Below are 22872 nucleotides of genomic sequence, written 5' to 3' on the forward strand. Positions count from 1 at the left end.
TTATTCCATAATCTTGAAGATTTTGTCATTTATAATCATTATTTCAAAATCATTACGATTTGAACGAAGCCAATTACATGCCTTTTCAATACACAAAACTAAACATGATCATGGAACTCATGTTGCCAAGAAAGGTTGGTGTAAATCCGAAGAAAAATAGAGGAATTTTTTGTATCCCTTGGGTAGAGTACAAAATTTCACCAACACCGTAACTATATGACTTGAAAGATTTGTGGAAGGCGTAAGATTGGAATTACAGATAAAATGAGAACCCAAAACATTCGTGCAAGTCTAGGCCCGTGCTGGTGGAGCCACGGAGAGAGGCTGCGCGAGCTTTACAAATCCTCTCACAAAAACTAATGATTTAGATAGTGCTATTCACATGTTCATTTTTACTTTAGACACGCTATTCTTAATTTTTGATCATCGGATCGAATGAATTGAAAAAAAATTAATGACAAAAATATAACAAGAGTGTGTGGAAGGTAAAAATAGTTATGTGAATAAGATTATCTTATATTTTTGGTGTGTCGTTGTGTCACCGAACACAAAGTGACCCTACAAAAATAATTAGAGCTATGATTTTTGAATTTTAGCTTAATTGGAACTTTAGTTTTTAAAATTTGTGAATAGTAGATTATGAACTTGTAATAATGTGATCAATGATCATTTTGACTAATTCTATTATAACGCCCATCCATTTTTGCTCATTTAAGTCTTTTATTTTGGTTGCAAGTTATAACAGAATTAGCCAAAAAAAAAAAAAAAAATTTATTGCTCTATATTATAACAAGTTCAGAAGTTAATATTTTCAGTGACCAAAACTCTAATTAGGCCAAAATTTAAGGGTACATTTTTTTGAAATTATTTTTTTTTCGCTTAGTTAAAAAATATAAAAGCGAACGAACAAACGTAATAAACCTGTGCATTCATCATCATCTATCATCCACTGTCAAAGAAAGAATTCGGAGATTTCGATTGGTACAAAACCAAAAACCCTAATTTATAAAAAAAATAAAAAAATAAACAGAAAAAAATGATGAAATGAGAGGAACATGGCTGGGGAACACGGAACGAGAACGCAACCATGGGGGACGTTAGAGGAGCTCTTGCTCGTTTCCGCCGTGAACCGCCACGGCACCCAGAGTTGGGACTCCGTCGCCTTGGAGGTCGGGGGCCGATGCTCCGCCAAAGCGACGACGCTACTCACTGCTCTGAACTGTAGGAACAAGTTCGAGGACATCAAGCGACGGTTCGTATTGGGAGACGACGACGATTCGTCCGGGAGCCTGGGCGCGATGGTTGACAAGCTGCGAAGGCTGAGGGTTGAGGAGCTCCGACGCGAGGTCCGCCGTCGCGACGTTTCGATCGTGTAAATTTTGCTGCCCTTGCGAGAGATCTGAGTGTGAGGCGTCGTCGTTTTAATGGTCTTAGATCTGAGACTCTGGTTTTTTACAGGTCGTTGGAGTTGAAGGTGAAGAGGTTGGAGGAGGAGAGGGATCGCAGCTTGAAGGAGGACGCCGAGGCCACCAGTCCGAGCAAAGATCTCAAGCGCGGGGGAGAGGATCAACGGGATGGTTCGCCGGAGAACCTAGCCGGAAAAATGAACTCCGGCGAAGACTTCGGCTGGGACTTCAATTCCGACGAGCGTGAGAATCGATCCTTCAACGAGTCCAATTCGACGAGCCAAAGAGGCGCGGCGGAGAAACAGGCGGAGGGGAAAGAGGAGGAGCCCGGGCCGGAAGGAAACGAACCAGATCCGATGCGGGCTAAAATCCGGTCCGAACCGGATCGCGATTGCTCTGTTAACGGCAAAGTAGCAGACGATGACGACGAAGACAATCAAAACAACAAAAACGGCGATGATACAGCGAAGGCGAGTCAACTCGACGACTCGAGCGAGTTGTGGGAATCCGGTGGCGAGTCGAAGCGGGAGGGAAAAAGAGGTCGTCGTGGTGGTGCGGCGGCGTCGAGGCAGCAGAACAGCGACGTGCAGAGCTCGGCGAGCTTGTCGAAGAGGAAACCACGTCGTGGCGGTGGAGGAGAGGGAGGAGGAGGAGGGAGTAGGAGTAGGAGTAGGAGTAGGAGTAGGAGTAGGAGCAGCAGCGGCGAAGAGGCCGAGGGTGACGAAGTATCTCCCGCCACCAGCAAAGGGGTTAAGCAGCTCAAGCTGGTTAAATCTGAGCCGTTGATCAAGGTCCTCAAGATCATCCGGTCTCATCGGCTCGGCTCCGTATTCGAGCGGCGGCTTCGGAGCCAGGTATTGACAAATATTCCTAAACAAATTTTAACGTATATAATTTTAATTTTTAATCTTAAAAGTGAAAAATCTAAATTAAATAAATTATCCAAAAAGAATTTATAAAATCCGGAAAATAAGAACGAGACTTGACTGCTTAAGATTCAGCAGCATCTCATACTGCCAACCAATTACGGCTGAACATGTGTTCAAGTTGTGAATTTTTTAATTACAACTTAAACACGTGATCAGCCGTAATTGGTTAGTAGCAAGAGGTGTTGTTGAATCTTTGAGCAGCCATGTCTTTTCCGGAAAATAATTAAGATTTGAATAATGGGATTGGGAAAATAAAAAGAGGTCGTGGTTCATGGACGAAGGTGGTGAGGTCTGAGATTAGATTTAGATGTTTGGCTGTGGGCCAATTAGAACGTGACAAATAACGATGTCGAGGGTGTTTTGGTCATATGAGAATAAAATAGGGGTTATTTGGTACTTTAAAGAGTAAGATCGAGGCGGTTTGGGATGGTACGCTGTGCTGGTGAGGATGTTACCTAGCGTGCAGTGCATGAGCTTTACGGATAGGACAAAAACTTGGTCAAGGTTTTGATGAAGGGTTGGGTTACAACCATACGCCTTAGGTGGGGGTACTGTACACAGTTTGAAATTGTGAGAAATTTTTTAATGTGGCGAGAATACGGTTAAATATATTAAGTGTTTTAATATAAATAGTGGATACTTGACAAAAAAAATTTCTAACCAAATTTGGAACGGGGCCGTATTTCAGCACATAAAATTTCTCTAAAGTTAGGATTTAGAAGATCATTATTATTATTTTTTGACAAGTATAGTCTAAGCTACTCTATTTTATTAATGATACTTACCTCTAAGTAGTTTGAAAACTCAACGGCTTTATCATGTATATAAAAGTTTAATAAATTTTTATAACAGTTAGATTTTACATAAAATTTGTATTGCTAAGTGATCATTGTTATATCGTAACCTTAATTTTACCAAAAAAAAAAAAAAAAAATCAAATTCGAATGCTTAGGAGATTATAAGTCGATCAATTGACCTGACCCAGATTTAAGAGATAAATCCACAACCCAATGGAAGCGTTACGAAAGTACCAATGAGGGCGTGTGGCAGGGGGTGTTGGACGCTTATTGGACCTGTTAGTTGTTTGAGCTTGTTTATTAGCTTTTTTTTTTAATTGCTTTATTTTTTAATCTCAATTTCCGAAGTTATTTATATTTTTTCCATTACATTTGTTTTATATTTTTCATTACGTTTATTGGTAGTAGTAAGTAGCAAGCCCATGATCTTTCACGTGGAGTTCAGGATTAGAACAACTTGTCTGGCATGAACCTCACTGCTACAGTAATATTCTATGCTAATAAAAAATATTTTTGTATTATTAATACAAAATTTCATATGATATTACTCGTGCCATGTAAGTTCTCGTATACACACGCAAAGGAGTAAATGGTGGTCCATTTTAGAAAGTGCTCTAATTTGTCTCTTTCATAAACATTTAGGAGGGCATAAATGTAGTTGTTAGGGAGGCATCAATCTACTTCACTCATATATAACTTATACAAAAACACTATTCTTACCATGTATTTGTAATATTATTTGTATAATCTTTCTATTAGAAAATGATACAAATAAATTGTAAGTGTAACACGTCATGTTATGCATGTGAATCCAATAGAAGATGGATGTTACGTAAAAAGGAAAATGTGCGATCCATGTACTAAGAGTAGGTAGGTTAGACGTTACACGGTGCATTACCATATTTTCTTTATTATTAGTATAAAGTAATAATTTAAGACTTATTTTTGCTCACCACTTGGTAATGCTTATTATATGACCGTTTGATAAGTTTAAATTTTCAAATTTGTGTTTTTCTTTACTAGACATATCTCGCGGTTTAAAATCATCTAACAATGATGAACGGTGATTTGGTCAAGAAAAATAATTTCTAGCATTTGTGATGTTTTTTTGGTTTCTAGTTTGCCCTAAAAAAAAGTTATGAGTACTAAATATTAATAAAAAAAAAGCCTACAATTTTTGTGCAGGAATCAGAAAGGTACAAAAGTTTGATTCGGCAACACATGGACCTACGTATGATTCAATCCAAGCTTAACAAAGGCGTCTACGCAGAAGATTGCATCCGCTTGTTCTTCCGTGACCTCCTCCTTCTTTTCAACAACGCCGTCGTCTTCTTCCGCAAGAACTCTCCAGAGCACAACGCAGCTCAAGAGCTCCGCTCCATTGTGCTAAAGGAAATGAACGACCAGCTCCCGAAACCACAATCCGCGACTGAAACCGAAAAATCGAACGTGCCCAAGATCGAAACCAAAGCTCAGAAGCTCGAGTCCCATGGCTCTGAGAAACCCATCAAGTCGTCCATTGTTGTGTGTGGAAAACTTGGTTCTGTCAATGCACTCTCTGATGCGAAGAATCGGAAGGGAGATAAGATCGAAGAGAAAGCAAAGGCGGCGAATGTGAGGAAGGCGGATGGTGCTGCATTTGTGAAGGTTGAGGACAAGGGGGTTAGGAAACGGAGGACGCAAGAAAGAGGCGGGCGGAGAGGCATGAGCACGAGGGGCAGGAATGCAGCGAACCCGACCAAGCGGCATGAGTATGGTGTCAATGAACTCAGTTCACATGACGGTTTGGACGCGTTGAAAGCGGAGAAGGAGAAGAAAGAAAACGGAAGGAAGAAGCAAGGCGCGGCGAGGTTCTTGAAGCGAATGAAGCAGACCTCGAGTACTGAAGTGAAGAAGGAGAATTCGGATGGTACCGAGGAGGATAGCGAGGAGAGCGAGGACGAGAAGAAGAAGAAGAAGAAGAAGAAGAAGCCGACGAGGGGTAGGATGAAGCTGGAGGTTGAGAGGAAGGAGAGGGTGACGCGGAGTTCAACGGAAAGCGGAGGAGGGAGGGGAGGGGGAAGGAGGAGTCAGGAGAGCAATGGGAGGGGAAGAAGAGGGGTTGGGAGGCCACCGAAGAGGCCGGAAACTTCAGCGGCTGGGGCGGGGAGCGGGAAGAGAGGGAGAGACAACGGGGAGGCGGATCAGGTGGGGAGTGCAGGGAGGCCGAGAAAGCGTACAAGGAGGTGAATGTGAACATTGCTGTAAGATGTAAATTATTTTTGGTGTGGTAGTTTGGGTTAATTTCTGGTCTTGTATTGTTGCTAATGCTAGGTTTTTACAGTCTTTTTATTACCTTTTTACCCGAGAGGTCAAAAGAATTACTAGAGAGGGACAGGGAGAGAGGGAGAGAGAGAGAGATTTGTAGTGAACTCGTACAATGTTTTGGGGCATATATTGTTCTTGTTTTTTAGTGTGGGCTTTTTTACTGCAATAAGAAATAAGCTGGGCCCAAAACCCCCGAAAACAAAGGAAGAAGTTAAAGATAATACAAAATAAATAGTATTGGACAGAGAAAGTGTAATGGATGCCCCAACCGTTAATGCACAATTGTTCGTGGATCTAGTCGGGAATGAACGCTTCTCTGCTCGCCAAGGCGAGAGAAAACGTTACCCTAGGGGCCAAGCGGAAATTATTACTCCTATGAAAACTAAGGAGATTAGTCAAATCATATAATATTAACAATTTTCTTCCTCGATAGTTTGATAAGTTATGGGACTTTTTTTTGGGTTAAACGTGTAACTTATACTACATTTAGTTTAGTGTAAATTCGTCTGACAAATTATGTTATCAAACTTTCTGAGAATTATTGAAACATGTTTTTAGATGATGATTGATAGTTTGACGGGGACAAAAAAAAAAAAAAAACTGTTACATTAAAGAGATTTTAAAAATTCTGTTCTACAACTTTAGTTATGGTACATCTGAAATTTTGTGTTCGATTTTCTCGCTCTAATTCACTCGTATCTAAAGAAGGACATCCCTAACCGTAAATAAAAGATAAAATAAAAGAGCTGCTCAACTGATACTTTGTATTTCTTCTTTGATTGGATCATTGAAGACGGAGGTAGAGCAGTCCTGTTTGCGAGGGACCATGAAAGAGTTACTGAGGCTTGCATCTTCTGTGCAATTTTTACTGTCACCCTCAGCGTGTGAATGGCTGCTGCTTCCAACTTCTCCCCTTCGGTTTGAGACTTGGACTTGGTCTTGGGGTTGCTTGTTAATCTTCATCCTATGTTTAATTAATCAAGTGGAACAAGGGTGAAAAAAGTAATTACGCATCATGAAAAAAAAAAAAAAATGAGTAAAATTCAGGTGTAAATGAGGATATTTTCTGTCTCTATTTGTCATTTGTTGCCTAAATAATGAGATACAAATACGAGATTATATCCCCATTTACATGTCAAAATCTTGTCAAGAAAAATTTGGGTATAACTAGGGATATATTTCGTATCTATCTCACTCATGATATTTATGTGAGGCTAGTAGTTGAATGCATAGACGTAAATATATTCCTAGTTACGTGTAAGAGTCTCGACAGACTTACGTCACCGAACTAGAAAAACTTGAATGTAATAAAAGAATATTTCAGTTTCTGTCTCACTTGTCACATGAATGGTGAGAGACAAAGGCAAAAATATACTCCCGATAACATTTAGAATCTCACACGATTTACTTCATCAAAACAAGGAAAAAGAATAAAAAACTTGATAAATAAATTAAAAAAAGTGTATAACACTCTTACCTTCGCTTAACCTTTCTCTGCACCAGATAGAGCTTAAACTGAACATTGTCTAGGAATTGGAAATATGCATATCTCCATGTCCTCTTGAGAAGCAAAGGGCAGCAGAATCCCAAGAACCCTACAACGAAACCGAGCACAACGGATAACCCAATCCATAGACTTTGATCCTCGTCGTCGTCCAAATCCTGGCTGTTCTTATTCTCTCCATCATACCCATTACTTGACAAGCACTTCGGAAGTGGAGGGCCGCAAAGTTTTGGATTCCCTTCGAATGCAGAGACGTTGAAGCTTTGTAGCTGCGTGCCGGTCGGTATTGATCCTTCAAGACTATTGTACGAGACATTGAAAGAATTCAAGAAACTAAGGCTTGCCAATGACAATGGGATCTTTCCGGAAAAATGGTTCATGGAAAGGTCTAATTCCTCCAAGTTCTTGAGGTTGGATATTTGCTCTGGGATTTCGCCCAAAAAGTTGTTCATGTTAAGATCCAGCGTTTGTAGCAGCTGCAGCTGGCCTATCTCAATGGGAATTCTCCCACTAATGCTGTTGTTCCTCATGTCGATCACGCGAGGAAAGTAAGACAACTTGTACTGCAGAAATGTTCTGTTGGTTGAGGTGTAGATAGGCAGTTCGAGAACATCATCGTCTGCTTGAGGAGAAGTTTCTTCGGATAACAACATGGGAAGTGTACAGAGTTCCCTTGGAAATTCACCCGAAATTCGATTGGCTCCCAATCCTAAAACAAAGAGCCTTGGAAGAGCCCCCAACCAACTAGGAATCGATCCAGTGATTCTGTTAAAATTCAGAATCAAGACCCCTAGCTTCTTGAGCTTCAAAAACCATTGAGGTATTTCACCGTTGAGCTGACAGTTACTCAAATCTAGCATTTGAAGATTTTGGAACCCGTCGAAATTAGCCATTGCTTCATCACTTGGAATTTTCTCTCCATAAAATGTTGTCGAAAGGATGAGTACCTTGAGACTTTTGCAGCGCATTAGTATCTTCATTGCCCCCGTGATGTTTGTCAATCGGCTGTAGCTGAGGGAGAGGAAGGACAAGGATTCGAGTGAAAGAATCTCGGGTTGTATCTGTCCCTCTAGATTGTTTTTGCTCACTCGAATTGCTTTCAGGGACTTGCATGAGTAAAGGCTTGTTGGCAAGAAACCGGTGAAGTTGTTATGGCCAAGATCAAGTATTGTTAGTTTAGCAAGATTGGAGAAATTAAGGGTTGAGATGTTTCCTTCAAAAAGGTTGATTCCGAGATTCAGTTTGATAAGGTTTGTGCAGTTCATCAAAGATGGGGGCAGAGAGCCTTTTAGACTGTTAAATTGAAGGAAGATGTGTTGTAATTTGGACAGCTTACCGATGTTTACAGGGAGAAAACCGCTCAATCCGTTCGACTGGAGGTCAAGGAATGCAAGGTTGGTGAGGTTGACAATTCTTTCGCTTATGGCACCGTGTAGCGAATTGCGAGGCAACGCAATTTCTTTAAGTGTGGTAGCATTGTAGATGTCATCTGGAAGTAGTCCCGAGAGGTTGTTGTAACCAGCTCGAAACACCTGTAGTTTGGAACACGCACCTAGTCCGCGAGAAATATTGCCACTGAATTCATTGAGGGAGAAATCGAATAGTCTAATCGAGGGAGACAAATGAAGACAAATAGAGGACGGGATGGACCCTGAGAAGCTGTTGTTCGTGACGTTGAAACTAGTCATATTCGAAGCATGTCCAAAGAATAAGGATGGAATTTCTCCATGGAAGTGATTGCTGGACAAATCAACAATCTGTACAATACTTGGAAGCTGAGAAAGTGAGAGTCCTCCAGAGAGAAGGTTATAGCTCAAATCGAGGATCTCAATTCGATTCAAGGACAAGAAGAATCCAGCTTCGAGTGAACCATAAAGTGAGTTGTGGGAGAGATTGAGGTGTGTGAGATGCGTGAGATTTCCAAGTGATGAGGGAGAAATAATACCCCCATTGATGCCTTTGGATGGTAACTGCAATCGTGTGATCCAACGGTCCTGATTACAAGTGATGCCTTCCCACTGGCAACAATCAACTGAATCAGTAGTCCAGTTCAATGGAGGAGAAGACAGAGAGCGAGAGAAGGTCGTGAGTGCGTTGCGTTCGCTTGGATCGCATGCATCATTCGTAGATATAATGGAATTGAATATGAGGATGAAGAGGATGAAGAGGAAGCCATGAGAGATTGAATGATCCATCTTAGGTTAAGATTCTCACAGGTTTGTTTATATATAATACGCATATAGACGTAAACGTATAGTGACTTGTGTAAATGTGTTTTTAAAAAAACTGAAAGCGTTTTTAGTAAAAATATTTTTAGAATCAATCCTTAATAAAAATGTAAGTAAATCTTGGGAAAAACACTTAACGTGTTTTCTGGAAGAAGCAGAAAACACTTAAAGTGTTTTTAGAATTTAAAAATATTTTCTCTAAAAGCGTTTTAAAAACATATCCAAACAAGCCATAGGTCAAATGTGCACCACTTTGTGCAGTACATACATCTTTTGGAAGCCATGACAGTTATACATGAACATTGTTAAGTTGCAACTTGCAAGCTTTTCAATGCATCAATATATAATATTTGTTTGCAATTTCTCAATATCTTCGAGGGAATGGATCCGGAGAGGATCCCTTTCTCCTAATCTAACAAATTAGAGGATTTGGACTATTGAAATTTGATCTAACGGCTACAAACAAGGGCCTACCTTAAAAGTTATAATAATTTTAGTCGTTAGATCAAATTTCAATGGTTTGAATTCCTTGATTTAGTGAATTAGGAGGAAGGGATCCAAAAAGAATTTCTTTCCATCTTCAAGGTAAGGATTCTTTTATATGTTAATCTATGGATTTGAAGAGATTTGGTTTCGTTTGGTTTTGACTTTAGTAGTAAACAACAAACAAAAGACTTCAAAGAGTCACACTTACAGGGACTTAAATCATTTTGCGTGTTGATTAAATTAACAAAGGGAAGAATGTAATTAGGTAATGGTTTGAATTCTTGTGCTCATTGTCTGAATTTCTCAGTCTTTGCTTTATAGAGACTTGAGTGAAATGGGACGTCACTAACAATGGAGGGTCTAATCATGGGTGGCAGCACTTTTAAATTTTAATCACTTTGACAATTTTTAGATGCAATCAAGTTAAGGAAATTCAACCAAATAGGATAGTTGTATGGTTAAATATAGAGAGATTTTAGGTGAGATCCTTAGTTATTAATATTCCTTGACAGAAATCTTGTTAGTTTTCAATTTTTGATTGAAATATCTGAAATTAATATGATAATTTATTTCTATGTATGTTACTATATTTTTTAAATTAAAAATTGAAATTTATAGTTGTTTATATTAATGAGATTTTAAATAAAAAATCATAATTTGTGGGATTAAAAATATTAGAATATAAATATAATATTGTGTGTGTGTGTGTGTGTGTACATGGGTACATGCATCAAAATTAACCAAAAAATTATTGTACCCAAAACATGGGTACATTCTTCAAAATCACAAAAAAAAAAAAAAATGATATTAAGCTTAAACATTAGTAAATTTCTTCGATTAAACTTGACATGGATACATTCTCAAATCAAAGAAAAAAGAATGTACCCATATAAGTTTAAAAATGGATTAGAAAAAAAGTTGAATAGATTTTATATAAAAAAAGCGTACATTTTACATATAACAAATTGGTATATTTAAGAATGAATACATTTTAAGATTAAAATTTTAAAAAAATTACATGAATGGGTACATATAAGATTAAAAAATTGAAAACATTTTTTTAAAAAAGTTAATGGCTACAAATTTATTCTATTTTATTTATTTATTTTGGAAATGTTTTGAATTGAAAATTAGTTAGGAGTTTAACAAAGGTGTGAGAATTAAAATTCTAAATCAATTATTAATTTTTATTTTAAAAAATTATGTAACTGATATGTAAATTCATTATTACATTAATGCTAGAGACTTTGATCAAAATCTAAAAAAGTCAATAAACATTAGTAAATAGGAACTGGATACTAATTTTTCCTTAAATATAGGAAGTAGAAGTGAGAGGCTCATTAATTAATTAATTTAGTGAAATTTTCATGATTTAACAACGTGAAAGTACTGTTACATGAAAGGAAAGGTTACTTGCTCGATTTTCTTCTTTAAAATTTGAACATCTCTCGTATAAAAGGAAATAATACAATTACGTGTATTAATTACATAATGTAACATGACGTAGACCTATAATCCATCAACTTATTTCATGACTATATTTTTTTCTTTGTCTAGACTTTGAAATTACAAATCCATAATAATCAAAATGGAGAATGCTTTGAAACTGCACTGACATCACATGCCACTTACCTAAGTTTGATTTTTCTTCTCTTATCGGTAAATTGGACTCAATGGTTTACTTAAGTCATGATCAAGGTAAACTAATGGAGCATTTTGTTTATCTTTTTGGCTGGGTAAGATGTTTTATTATATGTTATAGTTACACTCATGCAGAGTAAGAAAAACGGCAATACCTGTTGTGAATAAGTTCCACGTTAATAAGAAGAGGGACCTTGCATGGATTTATAAATAAGTTGGGCTACTCCCCGTATGACTTGATTTTATGATGGAACCTCAACTTCTACACGATATCAAAGTAAGTTGTCTCACATGTGAAGTCAAACGGTCACACGCGCTCCACATCATCCCGTTGTGTTGTCTACTTGTTAAGCTTGAAAATTCGCTATACATGAGGAAGCATGTTGAGAATAAGTCTTACACTAATGAAAGAAGGGATCTTGCATGGTGTACCTCAACTTCTTCAATACCTCGAGACATCATCAAATGTAAACCAAGACATCTGTTTGCCAAAAATTTTAATAGAAGAAACTGTTACGTTGTTGCAGCAACATGTTTCTTCCAGAATATGCCATGCTATGTACGTTCAGGGACGGATCTATATAAGGATCAGGGTGGTCCCATGACTTCTGTACATCGAAGAAATGCTTATGAAGAACCTCAGAGGACCACCCTAAACCCTAGGCCATGAAGGACTCGATAGGATAAATTATAGAAAATTAATAGGATAACATAGTAGATATAAGAGCCACCATTCCTTGGGTTTTAGTCGCCGGAAAGCTTGAGTTGCAGAACTGACAAAATGAAGAAGAAGGTTTGTGCTTTTGCACCCTGCTTTTTGACATTGTCGTTTTGCCTTCTATCTATCCCTTTTTCTAATTTGGACCCACCATCTTCTATTTAAATATTTTTTTTCTACCCCAATTTTCCGTTTGCCCTTTTTTTCTGGAAAAGGATCCTTGTCAGATCATTTTCCTGAGAATTCGGGAAATTCTGTAATTGTCAATTTTCGTTAGGTACTATTTATATTTAATTTTTAATTTTTAATTTTAACATGATTTTTGACCGCATGATGTATGATAAACAGACACGATTACGAGATTTCTTGGATCCCCAAGAAAAGGATCCGGCGAGGATCCTTTTCATTTTTTCTATCCCCTGCAGAAGTATTGAATGCTAAATATGTTTTTTAACCTTTTAAATTACTAGTATGACTTCACCTCTTAATTATTAATAAGAAAGAACATTGTTCAAGTTAAGAGTATCTTAGGCGGAAAAAAAAAAAAAACCCTTTAATTTATGTTCTCAAGAAAGATCTTTCAAGTTATTGCATGTCAAGAAAATTTGACACTGAAAATTTTAGCAAGACTTTTAATCTCCAAAGAACAAAACAAGGCCGCTCATATCTATAGAAAGTACTCGACAAAATGTTACATTTAAAAAATAGAGAAAAATATTTTGTGCATTGCGCACTATTTCTGTCTACAAAATCCTTGAATATTTTATATTAAAACCACCAAAGATTGAATTCTGGATCCGCCACTGTGTACGTTAACAAGATAATTGCAATTTAAACTTCACTGTTTGATAAAAAAAAAAAAAAAAAAAACACACAAAGGTGAACTATTTTCTTTTGCGTATTTCCAGATTTCCAGATTGTTTTCATGTTTCCAGCAGTGGCCAATTTGCAGGATTAAGGTGCCATTGCAACCCATTTCCTGAACAGCCTTTTCTTGCGAAAGTTAAAGCTCTGCAATTTTCGGCTTCTGTTCTTGTTGGGATTCGTTCAACAACTTCCGGCTTTCAATCCATGCAAACTAGAAGACGTGAAAACCCAACTTACACTAGGTTTTTTTTAAAATATTTTTTTAATATATATATATATATATACTTTGAAAAATAAAAATATATAAACCCTTCTCAATGATTCTGCATAAACAGATTTTGAATTTTTGATGAGTAGTATCAAATTGAATCAGGACCCTTTTCTTATTTTCATTTTTGTGGGTTTTTTTTTTTTGTTGAAAATAAAACTTTATTAATGAAGGAGAATATTACAATTTGTGATAGATAGGTCTAAACAAAAACAAAACCCTCCATAAACAGAGTAAGACATAGTTGATTTCGAAATTGGAACCTCATCTTTTTTCGGTCATGAGGAGCTACACCTACACCAATAAGGACTAACACCATGTTGATTGGGCTTCAGCACTTTTGACCATGACTCAAAAGCACTTCCATCACACTTGGAACAAAACGTGTTATGCACTGATGTTTACAATCCCAAATGATGCAAAGTAATTAATTGAATTAAATTATTACTTTGTCCATTTGCCTAAAATTTAAGTCCTCTTTGAGTCTTTAGCTTGTCAATTAAACAAGAAATTAGCCCTCGAACAAGAAAATAGAAAAGAATAAATAATTGTGGTGGGCCACATTCGTGAGATGGGTTCAACGTACTATATTAGGACAAGTTCCCAAGCTTCTTTTTGAGCATGTTGAGAATTTTGTGACGGTTGGATTTTAAAAAATTGATGGTGGATTATTTATATTAATCATTTGTATTAATAATGATTAATATAGTGATTTCATATAAAAGAGACTTATTTCGAGGTTAGACATAGCAAGACGGTCACGACTCAAGAACATATCAGTGAGTGGACTTTTAGGTTCAACCTATATACGAGATATATGATTTTCGAAAGGGTTTTTATGAAAAGGAATTATATTCGCACACACCTTAAATTATTTTTTTCAAATCTTTTTATTTTGTTAATATTTTTTGACACACCACTAACACTTAATAGAAAATATTAAAAAATTAAAAGGGTGTGAAAAAAGTAATTTTGGGGTGTGTTAATATAATCTCTCTTTTATGAAATATCTTGTTATCATGTCAATGTTTTACTTAGCGAATCCAAATATTTTATATATTGAAGACATTATGATTTATGTGTTTTGTGAACATTATTATGGCATGATCATACATTTTTATTATCTCATCATGTATGTTAAACCGATATCTATAGTACTGTTTGAGATCATGACCAACTTCCGTGTATGGTCACACTGCACGTTAGATTTATGTAGTTCCAACTTGTACTAGTTGCATTTAGCTTTCAAGACTGAAGTGTGATGTGCCTTGCACCAACTTCACGTAGTAATCACGTGTATTTGTACTTGAGCGTAGATTTATACACCCATCTTGTTCATGTTAGAGTGTCCTCCCTTGCATGAGCTCGTTTGTCTGCATTTCGAAGACATTTGTGTATGAATTTAGTTAGGAAAGTTGGATGCACGTTTAACCTTATAACGGTAATTCCCTTTTTGTTTTACTCAGTTGTTAGATTGTTTGTATGCAGCAGCAATGTGGTTAATACGTCCTTTATTTCTCACTGAAAAATTACACTGATCAACGTATGAAGCGATCTTTAACATCGGAGAGGAACTGGAAATACGCATATCGCCACGACGTGATCAAAGCTAAAGAGCCACAAACTCCCCAAAATCCTACAATGAAACCAAGAGCCACTGAAATATAAAACCATGGAATTTCATTCCCATTGCCATGCACATCTTCCATGTTCTTGGTTGCATTATCACTTGTGTTCTGCTGGCATTTGTTTGGAAGCGGGGAACCGCAAAGTCCCGGGTTGCCCTCAAAGGCAGTGGCATCGAAGCCTTGGATCTGAGTGCCTAACGGTACTTGTCCTTGGAGGTTATTGTATGCAACACTAAGTGAAGCCAAGAAATGAAGATTTGATAGTGAAGCTGGGATTCCGCCCGACAGATGGTTTCTTGAGAGGTCTAGTCTCTCCAAGTTTGTGAGGTTAGATACCTGGTCTGGAATGCTGCCAACGATGTTGTTGACGCTGAGATCCAGCTCGTGAAGGTTTTGCAACTGGCCTATCTCAACGGGAATGTTGCCACTTAGACTGTTATTCCGGATGTAAATTGCTCGCGGCAATTTGGACACATAGTTGTACTGCAGAGCTGTGACAGATGCATTTGTTCGCTGCGTGTTGATAGGTAGCTCGACATCACCACTATCTGTTTGAGCGGCAGGCTTCTCGGATACAAGAGCTTGTAGTGAGAAAAGCTCCTTTGGAAGTCCCCCAGAAAGTGAGTTGTTGTTCAAGCTTATGAAGAAAAGACTGGGAAGACTTCCCAACCAAGGAGGTATTGAGCCTGTGAGTCTGTTGGAAGACAAATCAAGGGCTTCGAGTTTCTTGAACTTTGACATCCACACCGGAATATGACCTTTAAGTTGGCAGTCCGATAAGCCAAAAAGGCGGAGATTTTGAAACCCAGAACCAATCATAGCATCACCATCCGGCAGTTCTTCACCTATAAAATTATGTGGAAGCATGACCACCCTGAGACTTTTGAAACGCATCAATATATGCAGAGCGCCGGTGACATTGGTGAGTCTGTTGCCACCAAGTGCGAGGAAGGATAGGTATTTCAACGAAACAATCTCGGGTTGTATTTGTCCCTCTAGATAATTACCGCTCAGGCGAACTGCTTTCAGAAACTTGCATGAGTAAAGGCTTTTTGGCATGACACCGGAGAAGTAATTGCTCCCAAGATCAAGCTTGATAAGTTGATCAAGTTTGGAAAAATCTAGCTCCGAGATATTTCCATCTAAATGGTTGGATTCAAGATTGAGTTCGATAAGGTTTGTGCAATTCATCAAAGATGGTGGCAGAGGACCTTCAAGATTGTTGAAATGAAGGAGCATGAGTTTTAATTTGGAGAGCTTCCCGATATGGAAAGGAAGTGCGCCACTCAAATGATTGAAGTAAATCTCTAGGATTGTGAGGCTGGTGAGATTGACAATGTTGTCACTAATGTGACCGAAAAGAAGATTGGAAGGTAACGAAATTTCGTGAAGCGCATAAGCTTTGAAGAGATCACTAGGAAGAGTCCCAGAGAGAGTATTAAAGCCTGCGCGAAAGATTTCCAATTTCAAACAGTTTCCTAGTCCGAGAGGAATTGAGCCATTGAAATCGTTGTGAGAGAAATCCAAGACTCTGACCGAAGAGGAACGAAGACAAATAGAGGAAGGTAATTTGCCAGTAAAATGATTTTTACTGACATTCAAGCTGCTCAAACTCCAGGCATGCTGGAGGAATGAAGATGGAATTGTTCCATTGAATTGATTGTTCGACAAATCCACTATCTGAATGTAACTAGATGATAGAAACAATGGTACTTCTCCGGAGAGAAGGTTATAGCTCAAATCAAGGATTTCAAGGCGACTCAAGGACAACAATAGTCCAGCTTCAAGAGGACCTGAAAGCAGATTGTGGGAGAGATTGAGGTGCGAAAGACGTGTGAGGTTTCCAAGAGAACAAGAAACGCCTCCTTGGAGCTGTTTAGAGGGCAACAAAACATGTGTTACCCTACCATCAGCATCACAAGCGATGCCTTCCCAGTGACAACAATCACTGTAAGACCAATTTAAACGAGAAGAAGACATATTGAAAGATGACAAAAGAGAGTTGTGATCTGCCTTGTTGCAAGCATGGTTTGTAGAAATGAAAGCAGAGAACACAAAAAACAGGAAAAGGACTCCATGAGGCATTATATGACTAGGTTCCGGCATGGCGTTTTTCCCTATGGCTGTACCGGAGTTATATTGCTCACATCGTTTGGGGGGTATATATACACTTCTTTGTTTGAACCAAAGGAGGTAGAAATTAACCAAGGGAAGAAGGTAATTAGTTAATGGTTTGTACTCTTGTGCTCAGTGTTTGAATTTCTCAGTCTTCGCTATTTGGAGACTTGAGTGAAATGGGACGTCACTAACAATGGAGGGTGTCTAATCATGGGTTGCAGCAACGTAATAGAAGGTCTACATTGACTTTTCGCTTGTGCTTTTGGAAGAGCTAAAAGCATTTTTGTCTTGAAACATGGTTGTTTGATAAATTTTTTAGAAGACCTTTGAGTGTGAAGTAGAAGCACTTTTAATCACTTTGACAATTTTTTTGATGCAATCAAGTTAAGGAAATTCAATTAAACAGGAGAGTTGTGTAGTTAAGTATAAGAAGTAAAAGTGAGAGGCTCATTAATTAATTAATTTAGTGAAATTTCTATGATTTAACAACGTGTAAGTACTCTTACATGAAAGAGAAGGTTACTTGCTCAATTTTTCCTCTTTAAAATTTAAGTATCGCTCTTATAAAAAGTAATAATACAATTACGCGTATTAATTACAGAATATAGCATGACATAGACCTATCATCCGTCGACTTATTTCACGACTATGTTTTTTTCTTTGTCTAGACTTTGAAATTTCAAATCTATAATAAATAAATATGGAGAATGCTTTGAAATTACACTAACATCACTTGCCACTTATCAGATTGGACGCAATGGGTTTACTTAAGTCATGATCAAGGTAAATTAATGGAGCATTTGTTTATCTTTTTGCTGGGTAAGATGCTTTATAATATGTTACAGTTACACTAATGAAGAGTAGGAAAAACGGCAATACGTGTTGAGAATAATCTTACATTGATAGGAGAGAGACTTTGCATGGGCTTATAAGTAAGTTGGGTTATTCCTCATATTTTCAATTGGTTTTATGGAGGGATCTCAACTTCTTCATGGTATCAGAGCCGATTATCCCACATGTGAAGTCAAATGGTCACATGTGCTTCACTTCATCCCGTTGTGTTGTACACGTGTTAACCTTGAAAATTCACCATACGTGAAGGACGCATTGAGAATAAATCATACATTGATGGGAGGAGACACATGGCGTAATCTCAACTTCTTCACTACCTCAAGACATCAACAAATTGTAAATCAAGACATTTGTTTGCCAAAAAATTTAACAGAAGAAACTGTTACGTTGTTGCAGCAACATGTTTCTTCCAGAATGTCTACGTATGTTAACAAGATAATTGCAATTTAAACTTTAATGTTTGATGAAAAAAGTAAAAATCGTGAACCGTTTTCTTTTGTGTTTTCCTAGATTTCCAGATTGTTTTCATTTTTTTGCAGCAGTGGCCAATTTGCAGGATTAAGGTGCCACTGCCACCCATTTCCTAAACCGCCTTTTCTTGCGAAAGTTGGAGCTCTGCAATTTTCGGCTTCTGCTCTTGCTGGGATTCGTTCAACAACTTCCAACTTTCAACCCATGCAAACTAGAAGAATAGAACTTTTTTTTTACTTTCAGAAAAAAATATAAACCCTTCTCAATGATTCTGCATATACACATATTTTGGATTTTTGATGAGTAGTCTAAAATTTTCCTAGTTTCAATTTTGTTCTTAACCAACATGATTGCACAACTTATGAAAATCAAGGAGATTTTGCCGAGTAGTTTGATATGTTATGAGACCTAAACATTTTTGGTTCATTTTTGTCAAGAATAAAATTTTATTAATGAAAGGGAATATTAAAATTTGTGATAGATGAGTCTAAGTCCAAACAAACACAAAGCCCTAGATAAACAGAGTAAGACATAATAGAGTGGACATACTTAAGCTAAATGAGAGTTACACCTGAAGACATAAAGGAAAGCCTACACATACTTAAGCCTGAAGGCAACAATAAAAAACAACAGGAAAAAAACCTTAAGAGAAATTTTATTTGAACCTGCAATCTTATCTCTACACCCATTTTTTTTTTTGAAAAAAATTATATTCCAATTTTGCCCTAAATAAAAAATGGGTGTAGAGAAAAAAATTATTGAATTAACAACCGACAAATGGGTGGATCGCCGGAAATCAAGAGGGATTGTGGAGTTTGGTTGCTGGAATAGGAGGAATGTTGCCAGAGTTGCATTAGATTCGTAAGAGAAAAGAGAGCGGTTATGATGTTGCAAACGACAACAGCCTCCACCTCCTCCTCGTCAGCCACCGTCGAGTGGTGGGTTACCACTCTTTCTCTTTCAATTTTGGTCTCTTGTTGTAACCATAAACCCTAATAGAAAAATGTATGGTGCTTACTCAAATTCACCGTTGCCACCCCCACCCAAATTCTCTATTTTTTCACTCTCCTCCATCATCAAACCCAAAATCTCAAGAAAAACATCAACCCCATAATCAAAAACTAGCTTAATCCACAATTCTCTCTCTCTATCTCCCAAGCAACAATCGGCGAGCTTACTTATTAGTTAATTGAAGAAAATAAAATACTCAGAACAAGATCCATCCCTATGGAGGTTTCTCAGAAAAACTGAACAACGACGAGTGAGGATAGAAGGTCGACGGCAGTTTCTGCTAACGTGCTCAGTGGGTTTCTTTGTCTATTTACTTTTTAGGGTAAAATAGGAAGTCATGAGGCAAAACTTTTAAGTCGGGTGTTGCAAGATAATATTTGGGTTCAAATAAAATTTCCCAAACCTTAATCTCAAGCGGCAAAAAGAAAGCCTCAACCACCGCCACATCATCCGCGAAGGAAGAGATTGCCACAAATTGAAAAGAGCACCCGAACCAAAACTAGATTTGAGAGAGTTGCGCACAATCAATTCATCAAGAACAACAACATCCACAACCACACCTGAAAGGAAGGTCAAAAAACATACAGGAGGAGGGGGAGGGAAAAGGGGATGTGTAAAACACCCTTGTTCCAACATGAATCGTTCCACACTTTGCCCAATTTTTTTGGAAATCTAGTTCAGCAATGGGCTGTGAGCGTTGGGTCTTGTGTCAAGATAGAGTCCAATATTCCGAGATCTAATTCATGATTATGGGTTGGAAAAAATGAGGGGTAGCAAGGGAGAGGTAGGAAATAAGGGTGTGATGTGCGGATGGTTTTGCTTTGCTTTCTTTCTTAAAGAGAGAGAGAGAGAGAGCGCTGATTGAGGTAGTCATTAGAAGAAAAGTAAATATTTTTTACTTACTCTTTAATAGTTATTTTGCACCAGAGAATTTCTGGCTTACTTCGTACACAAAAATGTTTATTCGTCTTCTGGGCTGGGAGATTTAACTGGAACACTAAAGAGAAAGGTGGTTTGGAATTTGTCAGGGACCATGAAAGATTCACCTTTGCTTGCATATTCTGAACAATTTGTACTCTCAGCTCCAATATCCAGTTTCCTGTTAAGAACAAGGACAAGAATTAAACATCACAAACCAAATCGAAAAAGAAAACGCAAAAAGAGTCATACCTTCTTCTAAGCCTTCTCTACATCAGATAGAGCTTGAATTGAACATTGTCCAGGAATTGGAAATATGCATATCTCCACGTCCTCTTGAGAAGCAAAGGGCAACAGAATCTCAAGACCCTACAACGGATAACCCAACCCATAGACTTTGATACTCATCGTCGTCCAAATCCTGGTTGTTCTCATTCTCATCTGCATCATTGCCATTACTTGACAAGCACTGGTTTGGAAGTGGGGTGCCGCAAAGTTTTGGATTCCTTTTGAATGCAGAGGCATTGAAGCCTTGGAGCTGAGTGCCAGCTGGTATTGATCCTTCAAGATTATTGTATGCAACAGTAAACGTAGACAAGAAATGGAGACTTGATAGTGATGATGGGATTTCACCTAACAGACGGTTACTGTTGAGTTCTAATCTCTCCAACTCTGTGAGGTTGGAAATTTGGTCTGGAATGTTGTCGGAGAAGTTGTTGATGCTTAGATCCAGTTGTTGAAGAAATTGCAATTGGCCAATCTCAAAGGGTATGCTGCCACTTAAATTGTTGTTCCTGAGGGAGGTTACTCTTGGCATGTTGCTATATACTTGCACTGTGAAGACAGCATAGTTGCATTATTACCGCGTTTGAAGTGGATGGGCAACTCAAGTGAACAATGGCCTGTTTGATTCGCAGCCTTTTGTGATACTAACGCTTGTAGTCTGCAAAGCTCCCCTGGAAATTCACCCGAAATCAAGTTGTCACTCAACAACAAAAAGAAAAGACTCGGAAGAGTCACAAACCAACCAAGTATTGTGCCAGTAGTGAGTCTGTTAAAAGACAAATCCAGGACTTCCAGTTTCTTGAACTTTGAAATCCATACAGGTATTTGACCTGTCATATGACGACTATATAAATTGAAAACACAGATTTTGTAACCTGAAATCAACAGTTATATCCCCATCTGGCATTTCTTCACCTCGAAAATTTTCTGAAAGAATGAGCACCCTAAGACTTTTGAAACCTGTAAATATCTTCATTGCCCCCGTGACATTGGTGAGTCTGTTACGAACAAGCGAGGGGAAGGTCAAGTTTTTCAATTGAAGAATCTCAGATTGGATTTGTCCCTCGAAATCATTTGTAGCCAGTCGAAGTGCTTTGAGGGACTTGCACGAGTAAAGGTTTATTGGCAAGGTACCAGTGAGTGCATTATTTATAAAATCTAGTTTACTAAGTTGAGTAAGTTTAGAGAAATTGAGCGCAGTGATATTCCCACTAAAATGGTTGAATCCCAGGTTTATTTCAACAAGGTTTGTGCAGTTCATCAAAGATGGGGGCAGAGGCCTTCTAGATTGTTGTAATGAAGGTGCATGAGCTTTAATTTGGAGAGCTTCCCAACATTCTCACCGATGGGTACGAAAACGCTATTAGTAGATAATGAAATTTCTTGAAAGGCCTGAGCATTGTAGATATCAGCAGGAAGGAACCCTGAGAGAGTGTTGTCGCGAGCACGAAAGACCTCCAATAGTCCTAGAGGAATTGAGCCACTGAAAATATTGCAGGAGAAATCCAAGACTCAAAGCGAACAGGAAAGAAAACAAATGGAGGATGGTATTTGGCCAGTAAAATGATTATTGTTGACATTCAAACTGCTCAAATTCCAGGCATGCTGGAGGAATGAAGATGGAATTGTTCCGTTAAACTGATTGCTGGACAAATCCACCGTCCGGATATAACTTGATGATAGAGGTAATGGTAGTTTTCCAAATAAATGGTTTTCGCTCAAATCAAGGATCTGAAGGCGAGTCAAGGACAAAAAAATTTGAGCCTCAAGAGGACCGGAAAGCATATTGTGGGAGAGGTTGAGATGCGAAAGATGTGTGAGGTTTCCAAGAGAGCGAGAAATGCATCCCTTGATACATTTGGAGGGCTACAACAAATGAGTTACCCTACCAAACATATCACAAGTGATGCCCTCCCGTCGGTAACAATCGTTGGAAGACCAGTTTAAACTAGAAGAATCAATATCAAATGAAGACCGAAGAGAGTGTTGAGCAATTTTTCGGCATGCAGGGGTTGTGGCAATGCAACTTGAGATGAAAAATATGAAGAGGAGGCCATAAGAAATTGGAAGTGCCATGTCTGTATATTTGATTGCTCACAAGTTTGTTATATGTAACACACTGCATTGTTTTGTTTTGTTTAGACTAAACCTAGCTCTAACTCCTACTAAGCCTAGGGTGCGTTTGTTGCACCGGACTACCTCGAACTGGACTAGTTTCAGGACTAAGTTAGACTGGCTTGGCTTAGACTAAACAGGATAAAAATAGTAAAGTGTTTGGTGCAGTGCCGAACTAAGCGTCGGACTAAAATATTGACCCAATTTTTTTGTTAATAGGAGAACAGGAAATTAAGAAAGAAATGCAACACCACATTGAGCCAAATTCATCGTTTCCAATTTTTAGGATTGCAATCGATATGATATCAAAAGGTCCATAACTC

The 22872-nt window shown here is 38.0% G+C and overlaps 3 protein-coding genes and 1 pseudogene across 3 annotated transcripts; 1 reads left to right on the forward strand and 3 right to left on the reverse strand.

Annotated features, from left to right (window-relative positions):
- Nucleotides 1-945: 945 nt before the first annotated feature.
- Nucleotides 946-5638, forward strand: LOC137715711 (DEK domain-containing chromatin-associated protein 4-like). The gene is made up of 3 exons (XM_068455052.1): nt 946-1372; nt 1459-2260; nt 4318-5638. The coding sequence occupies exons 1-3, from the start codon at nt 1056-1058 to the stop codon at nt 5359-5361; spliced, it is 2163 nt and encodes a 720-aa protein (XP_068311153.1). The 5' UTR covers nt 946-1055; the 3' UTR covers nt 5362-5638.
- A 483-nt stretch (nt 5639-6121) lies between these two features.
- LOC137714114 (receptor-like protein 2) lies at nt 6122-9138 on the reverse strand. The gene is made up of 2 exons (XM_068453400.1): nt 6917-9138; nt 6122-6403 (listed from the first exon to the last, which is right to left on the reverse strand). The coding sequence occupies exons 1-2, from the start codon at nt 9136-9138 to the stop codon at nt 6190-6192; spliced, it is 2436 nt and encodes an 811-aa protein (XP_068309501.1). The 3' UTR covers nt 6122-6189.
- Nucleotides 9139-14689: 5551 nt separating this feature from the next.
- LOC137715579 (receptor-like protein 2) lies at nt 14690-16891 on the reverse strand. The gene has a single exon (XM_068454922.1). The coding sequence runs from the start codon at nt 16883-16885 to the stop codon at nt 14690-14692; it is 2196 nt and encodes a 731-aa protein (XP_068311023.1). The 5' UTR covers nt 16886-16891.
- Nucleotides 16892-20191: 3300 nt separating this feature from the next.
- LOC137714752 (receptor-like protein 2) lies at nt 20192-22780 on the reverse strand (annotated as a pseudogene).
- Nucleotides 22781-22872: the final 92 nt, after the last annotated feature.

This window comes from Pyrus communis, chromosome 14, assembly GCF_963583255.1.
Source record: "Pyrus communis chromosome 14, drPyrComm1.1, whole genome shotgun sequence".
In the NCBI taxonomy this organism is placed as follows: domain Eukaryota; kingdom Viridiplantae; phylum Streptophyta; class Magnoliopsida; order Rosales; family Rosaceae; genus Pyrus; species Pyrus communis.

Bases quoted from the DNA above. Each gene is read 5' to 3' on its own strand.
- LOC137714114 (XM_068453400.1), bottom strand. From the start codon at position 9,138: ATGGATCATTCAATCTCTCATGGCTTCCTCTTCATCCTCTTCATCCTC. The intron at 6,404-6,916 runs GTAAGAGTGTTA...AATTAAACATAG, and splicing joins CAGAGAAAGGTTAAGCGAAG to GATGAAGATTAACAAGCAAC.
- LOC137715579 (XM_068454922.1), bottom strand. From the start codon at position 16,885: ATGCCGGAACCTAGTCATATAATGCCTCATGGAGTCCTTTTCCTGTTT.
- LOC137715711 (XM_068455052.1), top strand. From the start codon at position 1,056: ATGGCTGGGGAACACGGAACGAGAACGCAACCATGGGGGACGTTAGAG. The intron at 1,373-1,458 runs GTAAATTTTGCT...GGTTTTTTACAG, and splicing joins CGTCGCGACGTTTCGATCGT to GTCGTTGGAGTTGAAGGTGA. The intron at 2,261-4,317 runs GTATTGACAAAT...ATTTTTGTGCAG, and splicing joins AGCGGCGGCTTCGGAGCCAG to GAATCAGAAAGGTACAAAAG.